Below are 19410 nucleotides of genomic sequence, written 5' to 3' on the forward strand. Positions count from 1 at the left end.
AACACCCTCTTAAAAGTGGATCCATCTTGATTATCTCAATACTTTTGGGCTCACAAGTTGCATACATATTGAGTGGAAGTGAGGCATCATTGGTGATGTTTTCCAAAGTGTCAAGCAGCATGACAGCTGTCAACACATATCCTTCAAGGGCTCACTGACCTCTGACCTGTGTGTGTCTGTCCATGCAGCCAATCAGTGAGGCTGATGCAGCCCAGGAGGGAAAGCATACAACAGGATTAAGACAGATGGAAATGGCAAGGAAAATAGTAAAGATGGAGAATACACTTTTTTAATATGGCATCCTCTTTCTGGTTACAGCCCATAAATACATTTTACTACATAGTTAGGGGAGATTAGTAATATGGACCACCACTCTATAGGCATTGATTTCAATGAGTTCATTTACAGAGATGATGAAAAGGGCAGCATGTGGTACACCAACATCCTATCCATGGGGAGGAAAGCACAATATGCTCGTCACCCACCCCATCCTTGTTAAATGTAGCACTCATTGACTTTCCATCAACTCCCCCCCATGTCCCAATTTGCTACTTGAACTTAATCATTTCCCCCCCTTAAACCTTGTATGAGTGCCTGGGGCCAGTCGCACATTGACTCGGGTTTCGATTCAAGTGGTGTTTAATGTTGAATCAATACTGTGGAGGAGCCTCTGCCTGGTGAAGCTGCGGAGGAAGACATATGGCAACCACTGTAAGTAATTACTGACAAATAGGCAATCAGGTGAGATGAGTCCGCCTGGGAATCAGTGTCACATGACCGCTCAAATAATTTTCCACTTCAGTCATTGTGGCATCACTGATAGCAGTGTTGTGTTTGGCCCTGTGCAGTGCAGTGTATCTGATTGACTTCCTGGGTTCAGTCAGGTACCGTGTGCCACTCGGATGCACTTAAAGTCAGCCCACCTATGTGTGATACCAAGGCTTTTACTTTTATCCTCCAGAGGCAAACACTCCATTTACCACCATGCTTTCTTTTAGTACATATGCACTCACAAATGGCGCCAAATGCATCTTACTGAAAGTTTTAGTGGAACACAAAATGCAAGTTTTACATCGAGAGAACACACTCACTTAAAAACCAATTCCTTTGACGAAAAGATATTACTGGAGAGATTTTATAAGAACCATATGAAGGGTTGGCACTGAAACAGAATGCAGAACAAGCGACGCAATGCAATCTTCAGGGATAAACACTTTGCGGCTCCCCAAAACAGCCCAGTGTTTATAATCACCGTAGGATTAGTTTACCCGTTATTGCACAAGTCCTTCCAATCATCTCCACGGCTACCACCTACTGCGAACAAGCAGCAAGTGTTTACGCCCGACAACCCTTATGTGCACACATCTAATAACCCAATTGCGATCATTCCTATTGCGACGAAGCGCATCCTGATTGCTCAGAGCTGGATCTTGTTATAGATATCAGCGCTTTCCTCTAAGCTACAAGTGGGTTGCGCTGTGTCCTTGTACTCGCCAGTAATTGCTTTGGTATTTTTAGTTTGCCAGTGTCGGGGTAATTAAAACAAATAGAGGAGATAGTGGGAACAGAGATCTCCTGTGGCTCCTCGGGCTGAGTGTGGGAGAGGTTTAGTGGGGTCGCACACGGCAACGTTTTCAATTAAACACCTCTGTACTAATGAGGGTTTATTAGGAAGTAACCACAACCTTCACATGTCTGGATGAAGGCGCATGTGGAGAGACAAGGAGAAAAAACAAGTTGACAAAAAGTGTTTATTTTGTATTCTCTAGATTTATATAATATGTAAAAATTTGTACATTATGATCACAGAATTAGTAATTGTTCCTCCATGTTTTGTTTTTAGTAATAAATACACATTTATATTTTGATGCATCTTAAAAAATACATTAATGCTTTGATGTCACATTGTTAAAAGAGTCCCTCTCAAGTGCCTGAAAAGAGACCAATACAGTCTGTTCAGGAAGTGTGAGTGTCTGCGGTGGAGCGGGCGGGGGCAGGTCAGGATGGCTGCTGGGAGCTGGTCAGCAGGCGCAGACACAGCAGGTTCAGCAGGACCAGGATCAGCACCAGCCCGATCAGAACCTTCTGCACCCACAGACACGAGTTCAGCTTCTGCTCCAGCCGGGCGTTGCAGGTTATCACTCGCATGAGCTGGTGAGATACAAACTGGTTTAATCTAACACCGTTGCAATGAAAGAAGTCATGGCAGCAAACCAGGCTATAGATGTTCGGTTAATTTGGGGGAAAAGGGTGAAATACGCCTATTCTTTTTCTAGAGTTAGATGATGGATTCTACTCTCATGTGTGATATAGGAAGACTGGAGGAAAGAGATACAAATAGCCTGGCTTTTGCTAAACTATAACTGTCTCTAAGAACGTATCAACCTGAAATTCAAAACGACAATTTGTGGTTTCAGGGGGAGTTAGGTGCTACTGTGTGTCAACTTCCTGGTGAGAAGCGGTTGATTGCAGTGACTTCCTAGATCATAACTGTGAAGTGGTGAGGAAATAAGCAGAGAGGCTACACACAGACATATCAGTTCTATTGAAGAGAAAGAGTACTAATTAGGGAACTCTAGAGGGGCAGGGAAGAGGACTTTGACATTATTATACAGAGCTAGGCTAACAATTTCCAATTTGTATGCTAAGCTAGGCTAGTTGCCCCTCTTTTCCAGCTGTAACACACAGACATGAGAGTTGAGTTTCTCATCTAATGAAAGTAAGAAAAGCAAGAACAGTTCCCCGAAATGTTACCATACCGTTAAACATGTAACAAATAGACGACCAACAAGACATAATGCTACGACCTAATGAATCTACACTCAACCTACATAATACTTACTGATGTGAAATGTATGTTATCATCCAGTGCCTGGGTGTGGGATGTTTTTGGAGTATGCAATGCAAATACAAAGACATGTTAATGACATCTGTAAGGGTGCGTCTTCATCATAGAGTCATATTGGACTACAATGTGTTAGGGATGGCAGAGTATAACATCTAAATTGGTGGTCAAAAGGATCTCCATGAACAAATGTATTGTGAGTAGGGCTGCTCAATTAATCGGAATTTAATCGCGATTACGATTTTTTTTTTTTTTTGGTTTTTCAGTTGAAATTATACTTAAAGTTCGGGGTAATCAACTGTTAAAAACATACTGTTCCATTTTTTTTTATCCAATAAATGGATGTTTTCAAAGTCAATGAATAATTTGAAAGCATTTAATAAATCGCAATTACAATTATTGACCCAAATAATCGAGATTATTTTGCCACAATCGAGCAGCCCTAATTGTGAGTCAAAGATAACGAGTACTGACGAGAAGAGGCTCCTCTCCAGCAGAACTCACCGCAGTGTGAAATTCCTGCTGCTCGCCGGAGCCCGTCTCCACAGGGCTGTCTCTGAGAGGACTCACTGTTTGTTTCAGGCTCTCCACAACGTGACAGCGCAATCTGTGGGAAATTCACAACCTAATGAGCGGAGGCCATCAGGGCGATACGCAGCCGACAAGCTCACGGTCACGACTGTAATGAGGACACTGGGGCAACGGGACAATGTACTCATCATTTGACAGATTTACTCTCATGGCTGTATCAAGGAGCACAGACTCGTACCTGTGTTCCATGATCTTGGCTTTCTGCACTTCTTTCCAGAACTGTGCGAGTTCTTGTGATAAAGAATTGTCCATCTCGGCAGCCATGACCAAGAATCTGTCCTGTGGCGATGCTTGAGAACCTGCCGGAAACATCCAGGGCAACAAAACACACGGCAAGTCAACATAAATAATGGAAAGGATTTGATTTGTTGAGGAAATCTTCAGCCGGAATGAGACAATGCATTGCTTGACATGACATTGTGAAAAAGCATTAAAGCAACCCTGAAATAGGTAGCACTGACTCTTCCAAGGTATTTGCAATAGAGTGTCGATACACGATTTGAAGGCCCTAACATGCTTAACCTCAGTTGTTTTGGGCAGATTCTTCTTTTATCACTTTTAAAATATGTATGCTGGGCAAAGAAGAGTGGCTGCTAGCACTCTGAAGGTAGAAGACCAGACTTTTTGATGATTCTGAAGTGCGGCTTAAGGAACGATCTATTGTGAGACAGAGCTAGAGTGCAGTACCTCCATGTAAAGACACGACTATATCTACTGACGCTCCTGGTTCACAGAAGCTGCTGCTGGGCTTCACTCTGTACTTCTCAGGTGCTGTGGTCCGTACCTGGAAAGACACCAAGGGCACTCTAAATAAAACATATTTATTTTCAGAAAGTGGTTTGTCTATGAAGATCAGAAAATGGTCCAAACATAGAAATTCCATGAACATTGATATAAAGTTGCAAAAAAGCAGAACAACTTCACATTGGAAAAGATGAAACCAGTGAACTGCTATTGCGCTAAACAAATGACTTGACTAAATGTAATTTTACTGTTGATCAAATAACAGAAAATGTTACTTCGGCACAAACGCTCCTCATTCTCACCTTGAAGGCCACTTTATTTTTGGTCACATTGCTCAGGATAATGAGGCATCTTTTCTCCGTCTCTGCAGAACCAAAGCTGAGCTCCTCTGCGGGGCTGGAGGGAGAGAAAACCCACAATGCGAGACAGGAGATACGTTAGGAAGCTGTCGTGGTAGGAAGGAAGCGCCTGTTCGTGCACTTGTACGACTGCTCTACATGCAGACTGGAGTTCCCTTTGCTCCCTCAAATGCTTTGTTCTTTCTCTCTTAGGCTTCGTATGAATACAGATTGGGCGGATACTTCATGTGCTTTGCGGTCTGTGTGCTATGATTATCCTGGGACTTTTCCTGCTACACATCCCTCTAAATATCTGCTATAACCATCGTTATTCCTGAAGGATGTTATATAAAGATTTGCAGCAAAAAATAAAAAATTATACTTTCAAATACAGGATACCTGTTTTTACATTAATCTAGATGTGGTCAGAAATCAATAAACCATGTCAAAGTCCGAGGCTGAATCACCGCACTATGGGCCCCTGGGGGACAGAATTGAGTTGTAGGTTCTTGTTGACCACAACAAGTGCATCTATACATGCGTCCCAAGTGACTACTTGTGATTGGATCTCACTTAAAAACACGTTCATAATTTCTGTTGACAGCTGCAAGCATTGACGTATTTTCCTGTTACATCCTAGTTGGGGACACATCAGGAGGCCTCAGCATTTACACTATAAATATGTGGTCCTATGTGGACAAACCACCATGGCAACCGTGATCAAATCACAACGAGTCTTTGTGGTTGTTGCATTCAGAGCTGTGGTCTTGTAACCTGACCCCCTAAGACACATGAATACTCGATGTAAACAGGGTCTAGGTGCCTTCACAGGCTATAGGAGGAGTTAATGCTTTGATTTAAACTGAAACCACTTAGTAGTCCTTTATGTCATCACATTTTTTTGGTGTATCGTACAAGACATTTGCAGGTAAGATAACATAATATTTGTTGTGCCGCAACAGAGCAGATAGCTAATGAACTATTTATCATGAAAATCAATGTTTGCCGTGCTCTTTCCCCCGGTGAATGTTTGTTTGGTGGCTGGTACAACATGTCAAAGTGCAGGACAAGGTGTTCATGTTGGTTAGTCAGATCAAAAGGATACTTTGTGTGCTGTGTAGCAGGATGTGTGTGGCTTTTAGTCAGCGTGAATGTCTGCACATGATTAAATGCTTTTGTTACTGCTTAACGCAAATATGGTTCCAAATGAAGCGATCTGATTGGTTGTATGGAAACAAGATGTCCATCTATCAAAACGGAGAACTCATGGTATTAGAATAAATGATTGTCACTATTTGGTTTCAGATTTTGATGCCGAGTAGAACACAGGAGATGTGAATACTCTAGCAACTTATTTTCAGTTGGACTTTAAACTGTATGGAGCGCTGATCAGGCATCACATCTGATGTGAAATGTTGAATAAAAACAAATCTGTGACCCAAAAACTTGGGATGAGGCTCTTTCTCTCGCAGTTTGTGGTCAGTGGTGGTAGTTGCCGGCTCTCGCTGTTTCCTCTAAGCAAGTTTGCAACAGTCTAACTTAGCTATAAACAGCATGTTATTCGATATATTCAGACAGATGAAACCCTTTTTTATTGGGAGTTTTTATCAAGAAGAAATTAGAAAAAAGATCTGAATATCTGCCTCAGCTTCTCCTTGATGCCTCATGGACTGACACGGCTAAGAACAAAACGTATATTTCTCTTACGCAAGTCTCCGTGTTATTTCCCCGGTTCTAGACATAGAGGCTCTTTCCCTCAAAGTGAGTTTTCGGTCTCTGAAAACCTTTTGCAAACATGAGATCAAAGCCCCCTACTCCCCACTAAAGCCCCCCCCAGCATAATTGCATTTAAGGCTCATTTAAATCTGTTTATCACTATAACTCACAGCCCAGAGCTGTCAGAATCCTCACATCAAAGCCATTCCTCCGTTAAAACAGAACTCAACGGACAAATATTCATGAAAATGAGAAGTAGTATCATTCAGTGTGAGAATGCACCGCTAATTCTTTACCCAATAGCCAAACACATACTTGTGTGATTGCTTTTTTCTTCTTTGCAATACACCGCTCTTGAAGTCGACCCCTCTTTTGCAATTCATTGAATGCTGAATTAAAACATATGATGGTGTGTGACGACATGTTCAGAGTGGACGAGTGCTCCTCTCTTAAAGGTTAATTGATCATTGGCCAGTCTCTCATTGAACAAACGATCGCTAGCATCCTTAATTCCTGCCCCATGTGAGCGGATCAATCAGGCCATAAAAGGCGCACACATCAATAATGACTCATGGCTTTGAGCCGATACATGAAGGGGACATTTTCGTCAATATATACAAGGCAATTAAAGTTATATATTTTTGCTAATGGCTTCTTAACGGGCTTATTCCCAGTTACCAATTTATTACCGCAGTATCATGTAACATCTTACCTCCAAGGACGTTATAATGTTTAGTTTTAGCTACAGCTCTTGAAAAAATTAAGAGACCACTCCAAATGATTCTTAAATCTCAATCTCTACACGTATGGCAGCCATTCCATTCCGGGGTCTGTTGAATGAAATATAAAACTATTATTTTACTCAAACACATACCTATAAATAGTCAAACGTGAGAAACTGATAATGCTGCAGTGGTCTCTTCATTGTTTCCAGAGCTGTATCTGTACATTGACCCTAACCCTAACCCTGAAACCAGCGTTGGAGTGGAGATTGGCAGATAGGACGGCAAAGGAGGATCATTTAGTAGATACATCTACTACCAGTTCTTCTCAGCAAACTAACAATCCTTAGGTGTCCAGTCAACCTTTCTGGCTACCTTACTTTATGTTTCCCAAACACAAATGAGTTGCAGTTGCAGTGCAGAGGTGCTGAACATGTGTGCATAAAGTCAACACCAGTTGGGTTAGGTCAACAACAAATTCAGTGTACAGCTAAACTGTTGGTTTAAAAAAAAGCCTCTGACATTTTCTGGGTTTATTTAGGCTCGTGTAGAAGCTGTCAATGTTTCCAAGAACACTTGAAAAGGTAGGATAGGAACACTTCCAAGTAATGGTAGAGATGAGGATTTAGCATTATTACCAATGATAAACCTCAAAGAAATCCATCAGCTGATTGTGAACTGTCTACATGTCGGTTTTAGAGCTTCGTCATCCAAGTAGATAACGTCTTCTTTTCCAATATAACTGCAACTTGAGGAAATGACGTGTAGAATAGTGGTAAGAAAGGAGATTGTGAGCAAGATGGCCTACCTAACATCTAGCAGAGCGCCTTTGAAGGTCGTCAGTGGCTTTCTGGTCCCTTTGGTCCTGGAGCTAGTGTCTCCTTTATCATTGTCCTCTGCTCTCAAACTGTCTTCCAGGAAATTCACCTGAAACAACAAAGAGCAGCTAATTAGAAAAGAGACTCAGAGAATTGATAAAGCAACCGTGTGACCTTTGTCTGGTTCCTTCCCTGAAAATAAAATGTTTGAACTTTGGCCTTTAAGCGAGGAAAGCTATCAGTTAATGAAGCTATTGCTCTTGATTGATTGATTGATTGATTGTGAAATAATTGTGAAGTGTTCAAAACATGTTTTTACTACTGAGAAACCTCCGTGATGACTCCTCACCCGTGTTCCTGGTAGTCTCACAAACACATGACAAGACGCTTGAACATAAATAGTTCAGTGAGTCCAGGAGTCAGAATTAAGACTCCCACAAGGATACTTTCACTTCAGCAAAACATCCGTACACTTTGACCCAAATCGTCCTCGGACAGATCACGAGATAAGGAAACAGCTGACAGGATAGAAATTGCGAAACGTCAGCCTAAGCACTACGGATAAAGTTGTTGGGTTGGGAGGAGGATGCCTTCACAGTGATGCTGGCAACACATATTGTGTAAAACAGATGGGAGAGTGAGCACATCATGGGGGAGGGGGGGGGGGTGAGGGGGCAAAGGTGAGCGGGCTCTGCATGTGATGGGAACATTTGTGACTCGGAGGGGTAAGTGTGTCATTTGCTGTGATAAGCAACACAACATGTCATCTTAATTCAATGGCTGACTGTCATGCAACTGCCACAATGAAGACATCAAGAGATGATCAGCTGCTGATGAAAGGCTTCATTTATTCATCATTTCAACACAATGAGGTCACAATGTGAGTCGAAGAAGTCAAACATACTCACATTTTTAATTAGAAATGAAACGTGAAATAGCAGGCTGTGTCACACACATATCATCATTAAAATATCACTGTCTTTAAGAGCTTTGATCCTTTTCGTAAGGCTCATGGAAACAACATTCCATTGTAGATTAACAAAGAACAAAAACATTAGGCAATTTCTTTCAATTCAAAAAACACTATAAGCAAATACAAATAATTCAGATTTACTCCAACACAATTAATACTACATTTGATACCTTCATGTTTTCTACACATTGTGTAAGATTTGAAATGCAAAGACAATAGAATTATTAAAATATTAGTGAAATGCTCATAAGAGGAGTGTCAGTACATATTAGTAGGCTTTACACATGATACTTGATATCGTCCCCAGTGTCACAGACCTGGTCAAAATAGTGTTAAAAAACAAGGCACTCATGGTGTTAGTTAAGATATGCATAAAAGCAAAGAAGTTAGAAAACGTGTTAATAACTGGTTTTACTGCAACATAGCAGTAATTATTTCAGTCGTTTTTATCTGAGGTTAGAACATACAGGTCATGTAAATGTGTTCCTGGCGGGCAGGGACTGTGCGATTAGTTTCTCAATTTGAAATGTAAGGTCCAGGACAGATGAACATGTGCAGGGATGAGATGACAGCAGGTGACTGAGGCAGGCGCACTCACAGTAATTCAGTCACGTGAGCACACCTGCCTTTCCAGCCGGGAGAAAGCGCCTGGACTCTGAGCTCCGAGTGTGGGTTTGATCCTAACCTGCCTTACCACAGCCAGCCCTTGTTCCAAAACAGAGAGAAAGGCAATTAGCTCCTTTAAGCCATCAAGTAATCAGCGCGATTGAGGAGGGACGGCGGCGGAAGAGTCGATGGTTTGTTTAGACAAGATGGAATGTGCTCAGACGGGCTGAGGAGCCGGCAGGATGGGATATTACAGAGCAGCAGGTTTAGTCACAGCACAGGCATCCAGGAATTCATCATGCCCGATGAAACTACGCCACTCTGTGCAACAGAAGTGAAGCTGGTTTGAAAGATTCCCAAGAGACATCATCTCACTCTCCTTTCATCTTGTTTTAAATAGTAAACCATAACTTTCTGTCCATATTGTGATTGTTTTGATACTCTTGATAGTTGGACAACACCGAACGTATACTTACTTTTGTTCAAAACTATGGGCTTTAAAGGAAGTACCTGTGCAGGAGTTATTATTAACCATGAATTAATACATTTCAAAAAAGAAAGTTGGGCTTGTAAGGTTTCCAGAATGAATTTATAATTAGAATGTAACCTTCAGCCAGTGGCGATATTTAAAGTCACATGAATTACCATTCATTTTCAATCGTTATACAATCCACCATTTAAAGACAAACTGTTGAGCTACTATTCTCTTAGTCTGAACATTCATCAACTACTTGAGACATAGTGATTGCTGTCAGGCATATTTCAACATCAATCATACCAGACTTTCTAGCTCTTCAGGCTAACATGAAAAATATCTTTCCCTTTCCCACAGACAATGTTTTGAATGTCAAATATGAAGTCAAAAATGCTTGAATATGGAAATGTGTACCTTTTCTCTTGGGAATAGTGGGGCTTGTTCATGACGCTTACACCAACAACATTTACAACCTGTAAGTTATTGCTTGGGCTAACATTTGAGTGATTTGCATATCTTTGCTTTGTAAATCTGAATCTGTTGTGCATGACCAATGTGGTATTTATTAACAATAAGAGCTCCGTTTGTTTAGTGGGTCTTAGGAGGCTCATGGGAGAAGCTGTGGGTGACACAGCAGCAGCTCTCACAGGGTGCGTCCTATAGGCAACAAAAACTCATGAGAGCGGCTATAAATCACAACACAGTTATATCACGACCAGTGTTGGGACTAACGCGTTACAAAGTAACTAGTACTCTAGCGCATTACTTTTTAATTCAGTAACTCAGTTACCGTTACTACATGGTGCGTTACTCCGTTAGCTTTTTTTATATAGCCAACAGCCAGGCGAACAGAGATGAGAACTGTACTTAAGTACAGTACTTGAGTAAATGTACTACAACATGCTGGGACGAAGCTAGTAGCTAAGACCACAGAGACTCAGCCGACGCCACTCCACCTCCACCTAAGCAACAGCGGCTGGATTTTAACCAAGGGACTGCTGGCCAGGGAAAAGTCGATAAAGCCATTGGTATGTTGTAGAACACATGCAGGCTATTGCTACAGTGGAGTCACCCGCTTTCAGGGAGCTAGTTAGCATGATAGCATGTCCGGGCGGCACACGGCATATGGGACGGAAAACTTTTTCCAACTACCTGGAGAAAGAATATACAAAAATGGAAAGCCAGCTAATATCGATGCAATCCAGATTGCATATAATGCATGTTAAGTTGATCAACAGATTGTATTATTCTCCAATGCAATAACAGTACTGAAATGAAGGCTATAAGGGCATTAATGGGAGCCATTTTGCCAAGTAACTAAAACGTTACTTTTCACAGTAACGCATTACTTTTTGGTGTAAGTAACTAGTAAAGTAACTGATTAAAAAAAACAGTAACTAGTTACCATAACTAGTTACTTTTGAAATGAAGTAACTAGTAATGGTAACTAGTTGGTGGTTTTCAGTAACTAGCACAACACTGATCACGACTCACGTCGAATGCAGGTCAACCCCAAATCTGCTGCTCTTTGGCTTTAACAGCAACATATCTGTTATTCAGAAGGGCACAAACCTCCCCAAGGCCGATTCCATCGGACTTTTATTTTGTATATATTGATTGTTGTGTTTTCATTTAGGTCTTAATGTGTGCACATGTGTCTTTGACTGTGTATATACATTTTCTGTATACATTGTTTTCATATCTGCAGGTCTCCCTTGAAAAAGAGATCATTGATCTCAATGGGATTTTACCTGGATAAATAAAGGTTTTGAATTGAATTGGGATTGTGGGAAACAGTATTTGGATCTCTCCATCTGTACACACAAACTGGAAGATTTACATTAAAGTTGACTTTGATGATTCGGCTGTGCTTTAACATTTAATGACTTCTTGCTTGACCCATGCTTTAGTTAATAACGGCTGCAGCAAAATAATAATTAACCATGCTTGAAAACAACCTGCACCAACATATTGCAAATGTACAACTTTCTAGAAGTCGAGCATATCCTGAGCCCTCCATCTATTTCCATGCAGGCTTTCTCTGCATGACGCTGTGCGGGAAAGTAGCTAAATAGATTAAGAAACTGGATTGTCCTGTAGGAGAGTAGAATATGTGACATAAGCTGCAGCCTTACTGCATGTGGGTGGAATCGGGTGACACCAGAGAGAGAGGGAGGTTGACAAGTACCTGCAGACATAGTTAAGATAAAGCCTGCGGGGCGTCTCAGTTATGTTGTTGGGCTGCTTGCTGTTGTTTGGCGAGGAAGAGGAATCCAGCTGCAGCAGGGAAGAGCTTAAGTAGCTGACTTGACAACCTCTGCGGACCGTATGAGGGCGGAGAGGAGGGGAGGAGGAGAGGACAGAGCGCCGGCTGCGAGGCACTGGCTTTGTTGGCAGGATTTAATTGCAGCCGTAGACATTAGGAGTCACCTTCACATAGACAATGAGCAAGAGCTTACCATCTTCCAAATCAGGACATTACTTCCCATTTCATTCACTGCGGTGATTACATGCTGTAATCTCACGCTCAATTTATAGAATGTGAGTGAAAGAAGAAACGACTATAGGCCGCTCAGTTTGATTCGTAGCAGAATGCCACAGCTATAAGAGAATTAATCATGACTCAATTACAGACGAGAGCAGCTACACTGATAACAACGTCACCACAAGTCTTGCTAACTATATTAGTTTCACACATTTTATTCATAAACACAACATTCACTCCATATTCAGAAGTTCGCTGACTGAAACCGAGTCGTGCCAGAGTGGAGACTGACAACACAGAAGGAGCCCTCCTACCTTTTGTCAGTTTTGTCTTAATTACATTGAAGGACTTTTTTAAGCCGGCTCCATTCTGAAACTATGATAATAACTAGATATAAACAGAAAATGTACCTTTTTGGGCTTTACTGCTACCTCAGAGCTGAAGCTGGACTCCAGGGCGTCTTTGCTCTCCATGTCCCCCTCTTTGCTCTCCAGCTCGTCCTCACTGACAATCGGCCCGTTTTCACAGATGGGTGTTTGGAAGTCGTCATCAGGGAGAGGAGGGTAGCTGTACTTGAAGGGGTCCTGGAATGTAGCCAGAACAAATATATCAAAACATGCATGGTTTTTAAAAGCGTGTACATTGTCAATCTCAATGAAGGTCATCATACTGACTGTTCTTGTTAAGCAGAGAAAGTCCCATGACTTGAATATGAATGAACATAATGATATGGCTTATGCTGGTTAAATAAACAAAGTGATTTCCGTCAGTTAGAGCAGTGGTTCTCAAACTTTTCTCAATCATGTACCCCCTTTGAAAAAAAAATTCAGCCAAGTACCCCCTGATCAGCGCAAAAACAATTTGTTAAGGAAAAAATGCCTATATAAAGAGGTACAGTAAAACAACAACCTTGTAACTGAGAAACACTTAAATGCTACATTTCAAATGTTTACAATCCATCACTAAATTCATGACAAAACTATTTTAACATCATGCAATAACACAGAGACGACATTAGTTGCATTGAACTGATCTTTTTAATAAGTTGTACTTAAAATGTAGTGAGAAACATGGGCTTGTGCTTCACTGAGGATCTTTGTCATTCTGACAGGGAGGCAAACTGCAGTTATTACACTTCGCGTTTTGAAATATGTGAAACTCTGTTAATATAAAACCCACACTGCTCAAACTTCCTTACTTTTCCTAAAAATGGGTATATTTATTTATTTTGGGGCGTGGGGAATGAAGAGGAAAAAATATGAGCATTTTATGAGCATGGGATTTTGACCCCTCATATAAACATATGCTAATGCTGCGCTATACTTTGCAACCACAAGCCGTTGCCAAGCAACGCTTATTGTTTAGGTGTCCTTTGAGAAGCAGGCAGTCATATCATTAACTAGAACTATCTAGATCTGATAGATTTGGACAAAAACGCGAGTGAAGTATAACCGGACGAGAGAGAGATCAGATCAGCTGCTGCTGACGGAGAACACGCAGCTCTACCGGATCACAGCTCGGCCGCGGACCGTTGAGTGGACCAAAATTAAATACACTAAGAGTTAGACCTAACACACTTAACTAGTTTATCTACTCTGGAACTAGCTAAACTGGTTATAAATATATGTATTCTTTACTGTCGGGTCACTTAGTACAGGTTCAGCGAGCTGCACGAGACTGACGGGCTGTCAGGAGAGGGAGAGGAAAAGAGAGCACCACGTTTATTTTTCCCATTTTATTATCCAGAATTACTGTAAACCTTTGAATAAAGTTGTTAATCTACTATTAGTAGTTTGTTTAAATGCATTACTTATGTTGTTTTTTTCATTAACATTTGTTCAGTATGAATAAAGGTTACACAACTGAAGTATTCATCAAATCATCATTAAACATTACTGAGTGATGATAAACATTCAGACGAGTCCTAGTTACTTCTGCATCGTTTAAATCTGTCCTTTAGGCATTAGCTAACGCGCTAATGCTGTATTTGAGATATTTAATAGAACACGTAACGAAACACATTGTAACATACCGTTCCCCCCATATGGGCTGGCAGGTACTCGGGGTCTATGAATCCATGGACCTCAGATCTCGAAGCAAACTTGAGCTTGCTGACTGCCTCGGGACCCAACCATGACTTCACAATTTTCCACGCAGCTGAAAAAGAGACATGTCATGCTCCAGAAAATAAAGAGAAATAAACATGTTTCTAGGATGGGCTAGGAGGACGCTTTCTCACCATTCATGATCCAAGGCATATCCACGATGATCATTTTGGCTGAAATGATCAAGAAAAGTACAAAGCTTGTCCATTAGAATTGTTCTTAAAATACCCAGGTTTGGTTGTAAATCATAATTAATATGTATAATTATTTTTTCTGCTTTTGTGAGACTTTTATGTTACTTACATAAAAACGTTGGATAATATACTTTGAAGCAATTGATGATGTACTTTACAAACTCCATGTCCTGAAACACAAAGTGGAAAATGACAGGGATTTTAAAAAGTTAAACCGAATACAGAACCATAAAACAGGCATTATTTTAAATAAGGAGAATGTATGTTAATTTTAAACACCTCTAGATCTGAAGTACTTCAATAGAAAGAAAATGTATTAAATGATCCAATCACAAATACTGACCATATTACCTATTATAGTTATTAACCATTTGCAAAAAAGAGAATTATATTACACCGTTTGAATGCATTTTAAAGACTTGACACATTTCTAAGGAGACTGTGTTCCCAGAAAACTAATTAAGTTCACATTATATGGCTCTTTGACTTAAATGGAACTAAATGATAAAGGGCTTCGGATTAAAACAGATTATCTATCAACGCTTTAGTTAGTGGAAGAAAATCAACAGATGAAATAGATTTTATAAATCTCATCTGGAACCAACTGTCCAGGTGAAACACTTCAAACCAGTTTGTATGTGAATATGATGAATGATCATCTTACTTTTGAATGTTAATCATCAAACCAAACCGGTGGCATGTCAATAGAAACCGCGTCTAGATCCTGGCTGGGCTCCATAATTGGCTCGGAGCCTCATTGCTATGCAGGAGACTCTCCAGAGCTTTAATGAGATCATACTGGCTAGCCTTAGCTCTAGCTTCACTGTGGTTCAACAAGGCGGCAAACTGATTTTCTAATCTACTCATTTCATATTTGGGTTGCATAGCTATGTATTCTTTTTGCAGTGCTTGTGCTGGTATATTTGTATTTAACTGAGCCATTTCTCTCCAAGAGAGCCGAGCCAATGAAATGCACTCTCTGACAGAGAGCTCAATCAAGGAGCTAACGCTGTGCGACACAGCGAGTCTGCGGATTAGACAGTGCACTCGAATTGACCAACGGGATTTAAAGGTTACTTTAATCTACGAAGAGTAAAACCATTAAAGAGCATCAGTGCCTGCAAGACCACCGCTCAAACAGCAAGAAGGAAGAGGACACTCAACAGCATTTCAAGGACACTCACTGGAAGGAAACAGTCTTTTATAACATGAAAGTAAGCTTATTTAATAGAGGGAGAGCAAAATGAAATATAAGCTTCGTCTTGGAGACCTGGATATTATTACAAGAAATGAAAGAACTTGACAGAGAAATAAGAAGTGATACGATGACAAAAAACTAATTAAAACACATGATGGACTTACTATATTGCTGAGGCCAGACTCTGCCATATCAAAGATAACAGTGAGCGGCATCCCAGGTTCCTTCTTCGCATACCGCTCCAGCCAGAAGGCCACGTACTTCTTCTTGTCCACGATAGTTTTAGTATCCTTGACGTGAAGCTTTACCTTGAACCAGACTAAACATAGTAAACAGAGATTCAAAGTCTTATTGTCATATGCACAAAGCTACAGTGTAGAAATGGCAATGAAAGTCTTATGACCTGAGCTCCTCCAACAATCCAACAGATATAAACAAATATAAAAAATAAGAATACAAAAGTAGTGCAAAAAGTCTGTATACATGTAAATAGAATATCATATGTACAAGAACAGAATGTTAAATAAAATAATGTAAATTAAGACTAAATTAAATACGGTTTATTGCTTGGATAACTATTTATATAAATAAGTATATTGCAAGAAGAAAAGTTGAAAAAATAAAAGTTGTATATTTGTGAAGAGAATCTTAATGCAACAGATAACTTGTAAAGAAACGCTAAGTTGAACATGTTTAAGAGTGTACTGTAAGGAGGGCTCTAATAGAACATGTACATACAGAGTTTGTTGCCCTCTTTGTCATAGCCGTGGAGATAGACAGCGCCAGTCTCGAACATCCATCTGGGGATGGCGCTCTCAGTGAGATCTGAAACACAGGCAGAAACACAACACTGTTAACTGGTGTTTGACATACTTTAAATATTAGCTGTACAGAACATGAATTGTAGGCTAAGGGCTGAAGTTGTTTGAAATAGTTTTCTTCAAGACTATTGGCTTCTGAATTTAACTACTTATCTAAATTTGAAAGGCACATCATATTTAAAGTATAACTCTTTACGTTTTTCGTAATTTAATAATTGTTATCATGTCTGGAAGGGTGTGAATCTTTTGGCATCTCACAATTCAGTTTTCAGTGCAATTCGGTGCATATGGGTGCTAACTTCAGGATCTACTCCAGTCCGCTGCGTGTTAGTAAAGGCACATTATTGCATGAAAGCAGAGTAAATTGTGTATAAGAATATGGAGATGATATAGTGTACTCTAAAAAGTTATATCCAATGAACTTCCTTAACTAAACGTTTTTTTATATTTTTTTCTCAGTGACTGTAACTATAGCAAGTTCAAGTTATAAAAAAAAAAATGATGCTTGTTACTACATTCATAGAATTGTTAGGCTTTGAATAGTTGCCTTTTCGTTTCTCAGAAACTTCCTAATTCCAAATAATTTTAACAAAAAACTGTATTGTGAGATTTTTATAAATATCACACAACAATAACTGACAACAATTTGCTATCACTAGCAATAACTAGCTTATTTTGTAGAAAATAATGATTTTAATGACCATCAATACTTTCTGTAAGCAGTTAATCAATTGAGGATCCGGGTTGATAAGAATCTGCATTATTCCCAAAGATAAGTCATCGGAATTTATAATATAAATATTATTCAAATTGGTTTGTAACATTCATGTAGGTGAACCAGGACTGGACAGATGCACTTTTCCATTTTAGAGCAAGAGGTGTTTCGCAGTTATTATTTAATACTTAAAACAATTTTTTTTTGAGGATCCCAGCTTCCCTATAACCTAAAGTGCTTCAATCCCTTTCAATAGATCAATAAACAAACTTAACAACATGACTTAATTATATCAAGTTATACTAAAACAACTAATTGCCATATTGAATTAGCTGGATTAAAGACTAACAAACTCTGGGAAATTCCTCAGGAAACAGAGAGAGTGGGGCTTGTTCTCGGGGGTAATAGCCTTTGCAAGGCGATATGGGTGTTTAACACACAATGGAACTCTGTCCGGATTCATTCTAGAGCAGCACAAAGACAACCGCTGATGTCTGTCGAAACCTTCAACCAACAACAAATAAACATTGCATGTCAACATTTACTTAGAACGGACCGGTTAAACTTGACACTGATGAAGCTATGCATGTCGCACTAGATAAGGAAATGTTACAGTATCCAAAATATATCATTGGTCTGATTCATTATCTTGGTCATGTAGATCCCGTTGTATTTTTGACTTTTTAAAAAAAATTATCCAGAATATTTTATATTGTTTTCTTTTAATCATATTTTTCCTTTTATTTTTAATTGTTAATTCTCTTTTCCACTTTTTAAAGTATTGTATTATAAAGTCTAAACACACTTCTGCTTCAGTGGAAATCTATCTATCATGATTTTGAAAAACTACAAACAAAAATTCCAAAATATTGTACTCAAGATTGGAACTAAGATTGCCTAGCCCCACTTTTAGGTAACAATTTTCATATCATAAGACACACTTTTAAGCATGACTTCAAAGTTCTTACCATTTACACCAAATTCCTTTCTCCACTGAAGACTTTCGTCAATTAATTTCAAGGCATCTTCGACAACACAAAGTCTCCATTGAAGGTAGCCCTCCACTAGGGCATCATCTTTGTCAAGCCTTTCCACATCTCTGGAGTCATATTTATCCGTCGATTCTGTAAACACAACCCTGTAAGTGCTTAGTCACATGACGCTCGGCATACAAAAAGGTCAAACACAAGGGTTCACTTCCAAAACATAGAGTGTTTTATACTTTAAAATACTGCTGAAGCCATAAATGACCACATTGTGCTGTCAACTCATATAAAGTTCACCTAGAGGTCATAACGATATATACACATGCTGTATTAGTCAAAAACAACTAGCTGCATGTGGTAATAAAGAGTTAGCTAGGTTAGTTGTATATTGGAGCTTATCTAAGCTCTGAGCATTTAGGTCATGATGTTCACAAAATGAAAGTGAAGCAACAGATCGTTCACTTTTAGTAACAGTTAACATTATATTTGAAGATAACATTACCGCCACATTATTGCATTTGCAAGTGGCTGGTCAGGGAGCAAGTGTATGTCAAATGACATAATAAGTGAGTTACCTTGCAGGAACTCATTCTTAAATTTCTGTCTCGTCTCCTCAATTTTCTTCTTAATGTCCTGTCAAAACAGAGTAGTTTTATGTTACAGAGACACGTCTTTTGATTAGACAGATTAACTAACGCATTACTAACGGTAGTTAACGTTACCTGCTCTCCTTCGTGTTGCTCAAGTTCGGCCATGTTCCCCTGTCACCGGGTTTCCGTCTCTGAGCTGGTTCCCTGTTAAGCTAGCTACTCAGCTAACGTTTAGTTCAGGATAATCAGTGCAAACTGAGAAACTACCGTCCTGTCGTAGCCATTTTGGCTCCAGCATTAGCCACACCTCTCCGCTGTGTTGTTTGTTTAAAGTAAAAGGGCAGATGGAGTGTTCAACTGTACTCAGCAAAAGGATTTATATCTAATCATTCATGCAGTCGATTCGTTTAATTATGACTAGCGCGGATAACTGTTTATCGTAATATCGTCAACTCACTGTTGTTTATCAGTCTTACCCACAATGCACT

General features: G+C 39.8%; 1 protein-coding gene across 2 annotated transcripts; it reads right to left on the reverse strand.

Moving 5' to 3' along the window:
* Positions 1-1737: 1737 nt before the first annotated feature.
* Positions 1738-19354, reverse strand: mospd2 (motile sperm domain containing 2). Of its 2 annotated transcripts, XM_034213296.1 has the most exons (16): positions 19055-19354; positions 18908-18965; positions 18315-18470; positions 16549-16635; positions 15975-16129; positions 14722-14782; positions 14553-14591; positions 14346-14470; positions 12724-12897; positions 7765-7883; positions 4483-4576; positions 4124-4220; positions 3615-3735; positions 3350-3452; positions 2843-2872; positions 1738-2151 (listed from the first exon to the last, which is right to left on the reverse strand). In XM_034213296.1, the coding sequence occupies exons 1-16, from the start codon at positions 19085-19087 to the stop codon at positions 1999-2001; spliced, it is 1605 nt and encodes a 534-aa protein (XP_034069187.1). In that variant the 5' UTR covers positions 19088-19354; the 3' UTR covers positions 1738-1998. The 2 variants fall into 2 exon arrangements, with proteins under 2 accessions (XP_034069187.1, XP_034069188.1); XM_034213297.1 differs by lacking the exon at positions 2843-2872.
* Positions 19355-19410: the final 56 nt, after the last annotated feature.

Source organism: Gymnodraco acuticeps, unplaced genomic scaffold, assembly GCF_902827175.1.
Source record: "Gymnodraco acuticeps unplaced genomic scaffold, fGymAcu1.1, whole genome shotgun sequence".
NCBI classification, from domain to species: Eukaryota; Metazoa; Chordata; class Actinopteri; order Perciformes; family Bathydraconidae; genus Gymnodraco; species Gymnodraco acuticeps.

Coding starts and splice junctions, on each gene's coding strand:
- mospd2 (XM_034213296.1), bottom strand. CDS start 19,087: ATGGCCGAACTTGAGCAACACGAAGGAGAGCAG. Junction 18,966..19,054: donor AGCAACACGAAGGAGAGCAG/GTAACGTTAACT, acceptor CTGTTTTGACAG/GACATTAAGAAGAAAATTGA. Junction 12,898..14,345: donor CAGCCCATATGGGGGGAACG/GTATGTTACAAT, acceptor GCTACATTCCAG/GACCCCTTCAAGTACAGCTA.